This window comes from Vespa crabro, chromosome 16, assembly GCF_910589235.1.
Source record: "Vespa crabro chromosome 16, iyVesCrab1.2, whole genome shotgun sequence".
Lineage (NCBI taxonomy): Eukaryota > Metazoa > Arthropoda > Insecta > Hymenoptera > Vespidae > Vespa > Vespa crabro.
In genome coordinates, this window is record NC_060970.1 from 3,561,279 (window position 1) to 3,571,278 (window position 10,000).

The window sequence follows — 10,000 nt, forward strand, 5'->3', positions numbered from 1 at the left end:
AATTGCAATTATTAAAATATATAAAGATCGAAACGTCGTCGAAGGTACAATTTAATTCTAAAAAATTATTTTATCAATTAAGTCCTCTTTCTTTTATTTTCTTCTTTCCTTTTATCTTCTTTTTTTTTTCTTTTCTTTTCTTTTCTTTTCTTTTGCTCCTTTCAATTATATTAAAAATCTCTCTATCTCTATCTCTCTATCTCTCTATCTATTTATCTTTATCTCTCTATCGAGAATAAATTGATTCGTCGTAAAATTTTTGCCTCACGGAAGAACGATCTTCGATTCTTTTCATTTTTCTTTATTGTGAAATATGCAAATAACGCAAAGGGCAATGCTCAAGGTCGACAGCTTGGCAGTCAGTCACGAGAAGAACTCTGGCAAGCTTTAAGAGCACTCTCTCTCTCTCTCTCTCTCTCTCTCTCTCTCTCTATCTATCTATCTATCTATCTATCTATCTATCTCTATCTTTCTTCTTTCATCGTCCTCATCCTCGTCGTCGTTGTCATAGTTGTCGTGGTCGTATTCGTGGTCGTGGTCGTGGTCGTGGTCACATAATTTCTCATTCCACTGCACCAATGGCGATCCATCTAATGCTAGCCGCGCATAAGGGGTCACCAGAGGATAAAATTATAACGTGGAAAGTGTCATCGGCGTTCGATCGACCAAAGAGAGAATATATCCTTGACTATCGTCTGTGAAAATCGAAGGACGTTACTTTCACTCAACTGTTATTAACAACTAACATTTAATATTATTATTATTATTATTGTTGTTGTTGTTGTTGTTGTTGTTGTTGTTGTTGTTGTTGTTATTGTTATCGTTGCTGTTATTATTATTGTTATTATGAAATAGGTATTGAAAATCTTATTAAATTCATGGGACTATGTGGATCTTCTCTGATTTTAAATGGATTTATCTGACGAATTTTCTTTCTTTCTTTCTTTTCTTTTTTTTTTTTATTTTATTTTATTTTATTTATTTATTTCTTTTTTTTTATTTCTTTTTTTTATTTCTTTACCTTTGTCTTTTCATTCATTTTTTTTTCTTTTCTCTTTCCTCCTTTTCTATTTCGCCTTTTTTTTTTCTCTCTCTTTTCTTTTTTTTTTTTTTTTTGTAAACCTCATAGAGCGTAAATTTTGTATCGTAATTGTTATTAATTATTCGTCGAATCTTTTATCTTATTTTTGTCTTTTTAGTTCTTTTTTTATCCTTTTATTTTTACACCTTTTTTATTTATTCATTTATTTATTCATTCCTTTCCTCTCTCTCTCTCTCTCTCTCTCTCTCTTTCTTTTTTTTTTCCTTTTTTTTCTTTTTTTTTCCTTTTTCTTTTTTTTTTTTTTAAACCTCGCAGCGCGTAAATTTCCACCAAAATTGTTATTAATTATCCAATGGAATTTTCTACTTCGTCGTATCGTTCGTTTAACATTTCGATTAATTATAATTCGAGTGAAAGTCGATGCTCGGACCACTGATCGATTCTTCGTCATCGTCGACCGAGTTTCACCCTCGTATTTTACTCCTACTTTATTATTATTATTATTATTATTATTATTATTATTATTATTATTATTATTATTATTATTATTATTATTATTATTATTATTATTATTATTAATTATTATTATTATTATTATTATTATTATTTTATTCTACTTCTTTTTTCTCTCTCTCTTTTTTCTTCTTTCCTTTGCTTTTTTTTTTCTTTTTTCTTTCTTTCTTTCTTCGACGAGGTGTGAACCGTACGTTGATGCACATGCGACCTTCGAGCATGGCTCTATTATTTGTCTTTTTTTCTTTTTCTTTTTTTTTTTTTTTTGTAATTTTTTTTCTCTATTTTTTTTCCTTCTTCTTTTTGTTTCCTCTTCTTCTTCTTCTTCTTCTTCTTCTTATTATTATTATTATTATGTTCTATCGTTTGAGAAACATTTAATGTCGTAATCGCGCGAATATATATATATATATATATATATATATAATTGTCGATCGCGTCGTGTTCGGCCTTTTAATTATCGAACTTTTTGTTTATTTACTTTTGTTTATTTACAAGGTACACGTCTCGATTATTTATCAAATAAATGAACGAATGAAAACTAATAAGAAATGGAAGTTAATTGAATAAAAGTTATGTCTATCTTTATTCCTTTTTTTTTTTATCTTTTAATTTTTTTTTTTTTTTTGGAAGTACCATTCTCGTTCCTTCGTTTTCTTTGCTGGTTTTTTTTTCTTTTCTTCTTTTTTTGTTCTCTTTTTTTCCTTCTTTTTTTTTTTTTTTTTTTTTTTTTTTCCTTTGTTATCATTAAGAGGAAGAGTAAGAACTTAATCGGTCACGTAAACGGAAGTTAACCCACGCTCTTAGCATTTCGTGATATAGGATTGAAATACCTGCACGCGTCTTAGCTCGTAAATTAGTGGAACCATTCAACTGGCACGTGGATATTTTACAATGTGGCGCAGCTGGCCTATTCATATCGTCGGAGTCCGTCGGATTCGTCAAAGCAACCTACGGTTTTACACTAGAATGCCACTCGATATGTTTCTCGATCAAACGAAGGTCTCAATACGTGGACACACACACGCGAACACACGTACACATATGTATATCGATTAAATGCATATATGTATATATATATATATATATTTTTTTTTTCTAAAAAAAAAAAAAAAAAAAGAAGAAGAAAAAAAGCAAAATTATTACCACCTAAAGTTCTTTTTCTTACGATAATTAATTCAGAAAGAAATAAATTCCAAAGGATGACATTAATTCGGATTATTTTTTATTATGACGAAAACAAAAAAGAAATGTGTAAAAGAGTATCATAATTTTGTTGTTTTAAATTTATAAAAACAATATATATATATATATATATATATATTTTATTCTATCCAATTAAAAAAATAATTGGAATAATAATAATAATAAGAGCTACTTTTCGTAGCTAACGATTTGATAAAATAAATAATAAAAGTTATAATAAGTATTTAAATAGAAATAAAAAGAAAAATAACTTGTTAATAATAATAATGATAATCTAACTAGAAACACTTTTTAATAATTCTAGATAGAGGCGTTGAAACTTTATATACGTACCTACTTAGAAAGAACAATGAAGTAAATAAAAAGAATAATAAAATTGATGTAATAATGTAGAAAGAAATAGAGAGAAAAAGAGAGAGATATACGTCAAGTTACACAAGTTGTATCTAAACATTAACGCATGTGTGTGTATTGGTTATATATGTGTGTGTATTGATGTTATCGATAACTTCTAGTTGTGCGTCCATCGTCGTAGCCGCCGTTCTATCGCGTAATTGTACGAACAACGCGACGACGATTTCATTGAGAACTTATTCAATGGCAGAGTTCATGGACGTTTCTCTCTCTCTCTCTCTCTCTCTCTCTCTCTCTCTCTCTCTCTTTCTCTCTCTCTCTCTCTACGATGATGCGCTTTAAGAGAGGAAGATATGCGTCACGACGATCGACGAATCTCGTCCCTACACGTGTCGCAATGCTTACGTTTAATTAGTATCAATTCTAATTAAAGGCGATCCATATACAAAAGGTCGTTGCTTTCATCTCATCTCAATCGATATATATATATATATATATATATATATGTATGTATGTCTGTATGCATGTATATATCATGTGTATGTATGTTTGTATGCATGTATATATCATGTGTATGTATGTTTGTATACATATATGTATGTATGTGTATGTATGTATGAATGGCTATACGCCATTGTATATATGTATATATATAAATATATATATATATATATATTGAAGCTAATCCTTTGATTGATACAATTTATAATATACGATCTAATTATAAAATTTCATTCGTTTCGATTAAAACAAAATAAAAACAGGAAATATAAATAAATACGAGTTTTCTTTTATTTCATGATTTCTTGTCTTTTTTTTTTCTTTTTTCTTTAATCTCATATCATTGCTTTAAATCTTCTATACATATATATATATATATATATATATATATATATATATATATATATGTATATGTATATATGTATGTATGTATGTATATCTGTTTGTTCTTAATGTAAATTGTAAAAAAAAAAAAAAAAAAAAAAAAACATTTATTATATCTGTCAAAATGATTAAATATAAGAAAATAAAGAAACAAACAAAAAAGAAAAACGGAAGAAAAAGAGATTCAAAAAAGAAATTCTAATCAACGTACTAAAATTTTCGATTTAAGTATATAGATCGGAGATGATGGCTCTATTGGTTTAAAAACTATTGACCAAAACAATGTTATCAAATACTGTTGTCGTTATCGAATACGACTTATAAAAAAAAAAAAATCGATATTTAAAAAAAAAAAAAAAAAAAAAAAAGAACAAATAAGAAAATAAAAAATAAAAAATAAACGTTCGAACGTTGCGATTAGTTAATCTCAGGGACGATTTTTTCTTTTGGGGAAAGAAGAAGAAGAAGAAGGAAAAAAAGAGAGAGAGAAAAAAAAAGAAAAAAAAATGAAAAACGGAGTAGAAAAAGAAAAGGTGGGGAGGGAAAGAAGGAAAGAAAAAAAATAACAAAAATATACAACAGTTGAAGTATAATATTTTGATGTTAACCAGCGAACGTCGAGTTTCGCACGTGTGAAAAGTACGACATGCGGATAACACATGTATACACATACTTATGTACATACATATACCAATAAACGCAACAAATAGATAGATAGATTAGATTAGATAGATAGATAGATAGATAGATAGATAGATAGATAGATAAATAGATACCTCGTATATACGTATCCGTATTCTCATGTGCGTTTTATAAAAAAGGCGCCAACGAGGCTATTCTTGCTTCGTCATCTATACCAGTTATCAATACATATAACTTTATTACAGTATGCATATAGCTCTATGCTAGTGCTATAATAATGATCACATAAATGTGTGTATGTGTGTGTGTGTGTGTCTGTGCGTATATATGTACGTGGGAAAGAAAGAGATAGAGAGATAAATTAATTTTTTTTTCTTTCTTTTTCTTCTTTTTTCGTTAAATTTTATCTAATTTTTACTTCGTTTTGCATGATTTCTCTCTCTCTCTCTCTCTCTCTCTCTCTCTCTCTCTCTCTCTCTCTTTCTCTTTTTCTTTCTCTTTTAAATATCACTTAAAAATCTTTTTAAGGTCGCCTCTCCCGCCTCCCCCACCCACCCCTCCCCATCCTATATAATCTTTCTGTAAATCATTCCAATTTATCTAATTTATATTTGATATGTACATATCTGTATCTCTGATATGATTACAATCGTATACTTTTTTTTCTTTTTCTTTTTTTTTTTTTCTTTTTTTTTTCTCTTTTCTTTTCCTTTTTCTTATTCAATATACAACTATACCGAGTTAAGGATTAATTATTAAAATTATTTAATGATCTCAAAAAAAAAAAAAGAAAAAAAAAAAAGAAAAAAAAAAAAAAAAAAAAAAAAAAAATAAGAAAAAAGAAGAAAAAGAAAATGGGCAAATAAAAAAAAATTCAAAATTTTTTTATACATTTATCTTTAAGTAATAATTATAATACGGGCTTTTGTATATTTGTGTCTATCGTTTATAAAACAAATCAAGTAAATAATAAGAAAGATAGAGAAAGATGAAAGAAGAGAGAGAGAGAGAGACAGATAGAGAGACAGATAGAGAGAGAGAGAGAGAGAGAGAGAGAGAGAGAGAGAGAGAGAGAGAGATAGAGAGAGAGAGAATGAGAAGAATCTGATGCTACGACGCAGGAGAATGAAGTTTTCCTTGAACCTTGTATCGTGATAGCCAAGCATGAATAACTATTAAGAGGAAGAGAGACAAAAATATGAAAAGATAAAGATAAAGAAGGACAGACAGATAGACAGACAGACAGACAGACAGACAGACAGATAGACAGACAGAAACTTAAGAGTTTCTCCGTTATAGAGACAGAGACAGTGTTATAATTATCAATTTAAATTCATCGTTCTATTCTTTTTTATCCTTCAAAAATATACTACAATCTCGACGTAGACATTATATAAATGTATGTACACAATTTTTTTTTTTTTTTTTTTTTTTCTTTTCTTTTCTTTTTTCCTTTAAGTCTCTTTCCATTCTTATTTTATTTGTTTTGCATTCTTCTTTTTTTCTTTCTTCTTCTTCTTCTTCTTCTTCTTCTATTTTTGTAAGAAATATAATACAATTAATGTTAAAACAAATTTCTTTCGATCAATCGTTATGAAATGTCATTCAATTCGATGGAATTGTAAATATTTATTTAAACGATTCGATTGTTATTTTTTAATTTATTCCTTTATTTATTTATTCATTCATTCATTAATTTATTTATTTATTGATTCATTTTAGTTTTATTTAATATATTCGGATACTCTGTCTTTTTTCGCTTACTTTACTTTGATAATATTTTTTATTTAATATATTCGATCATTGTCATAATACTTAGCACAAACTTTACTTTATTTTACTATACTTTACTTTACTTTATTCTACTTTACAAACGTATCACATATTGTAAAAGTTTCATTAAATTTAATTAATAATACAATCGCTTAACTTTATAGTAAAATGTTAAGTTTTAATTAAAAATTATTAATCAAAATTTTGTTCTTTATAATCATCAACATTATCATCATTACGATTCTTTTTATTATTATTGTTATTATTATTATTTTTATTATTATTATTATTATTATTATTATTATTATTGTTATTATTATTATTAAATATATGTTTAGTGTTCGTAAATGTATCAACCATTTCGAGATTCATTCTTTTATGAAAGAAAGAGAGAGAGAGAGAGAGAGAGAAAGAGAGAGAGAGAGAGAGAAGGCATTGAACGAATCGAATGAATGAAGGGTTTGACCCACATAAGTTCTTAGAAGCTCTATTACGTGACCGGAAAAATGTTGTCCCTTGTAAGAACTAGGAAGTATAGAAAAAAAAAGGCAAAATATTTTCTTCCATCTTTCTGTCAGTCAAAAAAAAAAAAAAATGAAAAGAAAAAGAATAAGAAGGGAACAAAAAATACCCTCCATCAATATCATCGCTCAAAATTATTAATTAAATACTTTCGAAGTAATTATAATAAAATTTTATTTTATACAAAATTTCTTATCTTTTCTTTTCTTTTCTTTTTTTTTTACCAATACCATGAGATTATGATTTAATAAATAATAATAATAATAATAATAATAATAATAATAATAATAATAATAATAATAATAATAATAATAATAATAATAATAATGATGATGATGATGATGATGATGGTGATAATGATAATAAATGAATTTGTTATTAAATTTTTAATCTTCTTAATTTATTCGATCGATAATTAAATATTAACTTTAATATCAATTTTATTAAAATATGGAAAAAATTAATATTTATATTTATAATAATAATTATAAAGATTATAGAATATATATAATTTAAAATGTTGATAATTATTTGTAAATCTTATTATATTATTTTCTTCAAGTATTACAAATAAATAGTGATAAATTATTAATTTAAAAATTTACGAATCTAGATCAAAAACAAAATGTATATACATATATATATATATATATATATATTAAAATAATTTATCATCTAGACAGGATATTTCTCTTTACGTTAAGCTCCTTTATGTGTTATTATCTCTCTCTCTCTCTCTCTCTCTCTCTCTCTCTCTCTCTCTCTCTCTCTCTCTCTCTCTCTCTCTCTCTCTCTCACTATATACTATGCTTCCGTGAAAGTGCAATGAGAGAGGAAGGAGAATTGTAGTAGGGAGAGAGAGAGAGAGAGAGAGAGAGAGAGAGAGGGAAGTTGGTGCTCGTAAAGCGGATGAAACGTTTTATGGGACGTGATTCGAGAAACGAGAAAATTCTAGGAACTCTAGGGATATTTTTTTTTTATAAACAATTGAAATCAAAATGGTTCAAGTATTATCGTTGACCCTCCCTTCCCCTCCCCCTCAAAAAAAAGAAAAGAAGAAGAAAACCTTATAAAAGTTTTTCGTGACTTTTTCTCGAGACGCGCACGGAGCTCGTTGCCAAATGTTTTATCGCTTTTTAGGAGATTTAAAACAAAACAAAAAAAAAACAAAAATAAGGAAAGAAAGAAAAGTCAATTAATTCTTTTCGAGATATACGTATTGAAGTTTCAATATTTTACAATTTACTAAAGTATTACAAGCTCGAATTGTGAGAGTTCTTATTACGATAAACGGATTGATCGGAAAAATAAGAAAACAAAACAAAGAAAAAAATAAACAAAAAAAAAAAAGAGAAGAAGAAAATAAAAGAGAAGAAAAAAAAATGAGAAAATGAGAAAAAGAAATCTTCGAAAAGGGCAATCGATCATTAAGACCACATTTTTTAATATCTTGATCCGTAAATAATCCTATTATAATTATATTAAACATAATTATAATCGTATTATTTTATCGTATTGCAAAATTACATTCTGTAAAGTCAATGACCGAAAGTTAGTAAGCTTAGTCAACTGGTAGGATTATAATAGTGTGGGTGTGGGATTCATCCAATGATTATAAAAAAAGGAAGAAAAAAAAAGAACGAAAGAAAGAAAGAAAGAAAGAAGACAAAACAAGAGAAAAATAATTAACAAAATTATTGAACTATTAAATTATTAAGTAATTTAATCAATTTATTTTCTGTGAGCATGATTCATATATATATATATATATATATATATATATATATATATATATATAAATCTAACAAGAACAAAAATATAATATACATATTATATTTATCATATAATAAATAAATAAAAAAATAATAATATCGTTGATATAAATATAATTCGTTTTGTAGGAAGAATTTTTATATATATATATATATATATATATATATATATATATATATATATATATATATATAATAGAAAACTTTTATTAATTCGCATAAATAAATTACACATAATGAAATTATATACGTTGGGTGTTAGAGAGGTAATATTTATAAAAAAAAAAAGAAAAAATCAATATAATTTTATATTTCTTTTTTACAGACGGCGTTAAGCAATTTGGAAGAGATGCAACACAATTCGATGATCAATCGAAATAGTGAAAGGGGTAGGCATATGGGGATTGGTCCTGTACGGCCTCGTCCCATGGAAAAAAGACACGACACATCCCCTTACAGTGGTGTATCTTATCTTCCATTGCCAGACACGTGGCGAAGGACCAATTCGGATTCGGCATTACATCAAAGCGCAAATGAGGCTTGCCAATCAACGACGACTATTCCTCATCGAAGAGGTATTATTCTCTCTCTCTCTCTCTCTCTCTCTCTCTCTCTTTTTTATTTTTTTATTTCCTTTCTTTCATTCAGAATTTCATTCGAACGATATAATTTTCCCCTTTTTCTTTCTGTTTCTCTCTTTTTTTATTTTTTTTTTTTTTTTTTTTTGAATTCATTTTCTTCACATCTGTTTGGACTTATAGCAATCTCATTCATACCGTTTTCATTTATTTATTTATTTATTTATTTATTTATTTATTTATTAGATATCTTAATCAATTAATTTGTTAAATTATTTTCATTATTAATATTGTAAATAGTACAATTAATATTAATTTTTATTTAATGAAATTATTTATTTATTTATTAATTTATTTATTTTATTTATTATCAAGTTATTATTCTATTTAATTTTTATTCATTTCTTATCACTTAATATCGATTAATATTGTAATATCAATGAATACATTTTTATATCAATTAATTCTTTCAATGTCAATATCAATGATCTCACTTATGCCAATAATGTTTTGTCCGAGTTACAAAATTTTTTAGATGATATAAAAAGCAAAAAAAAAAAAAAAAGAAAATAGAATATCAATTATTCTTTGTTTTTTCTTTTTTTTTTTTTTTCTTTTTTATGAGACTATTTAATCGGATAAATAATTAGATTACGTTAGTTTTGACGATTTTTGAAAAAAAGAAAATCAAATTTAATTGAAAAAGAATTTCA

General features: G+C 26.1%; 1 protein-coding gene across 18 annotated transcripts in view; it reads left to right on the forward strand.

Moving 5' to 3' along the window:
* The window catches only part of LOC124429889 (CREB-regulated transcription coactivator 1-like), a 50,486-nt gene that overhangs the window by 27,509 nt on the left and 12,977 nt on the right, over positions 1–10,000 (forward strand). For all 18 annotated transcript variants that reach the window (XM_046975696.1, XM_046975704.1, XM_046975698.1 and 15 more), the window contains one exon: positions 9,035–9,284. In XM_046975696.1, the coding sequence (XP_046831652.1) occupies positions 9,035–9,284 (250 nt within the window). The remainder of the gene's footprint in view (positions 1–9,034; positions 9,285–10,000) is intronic.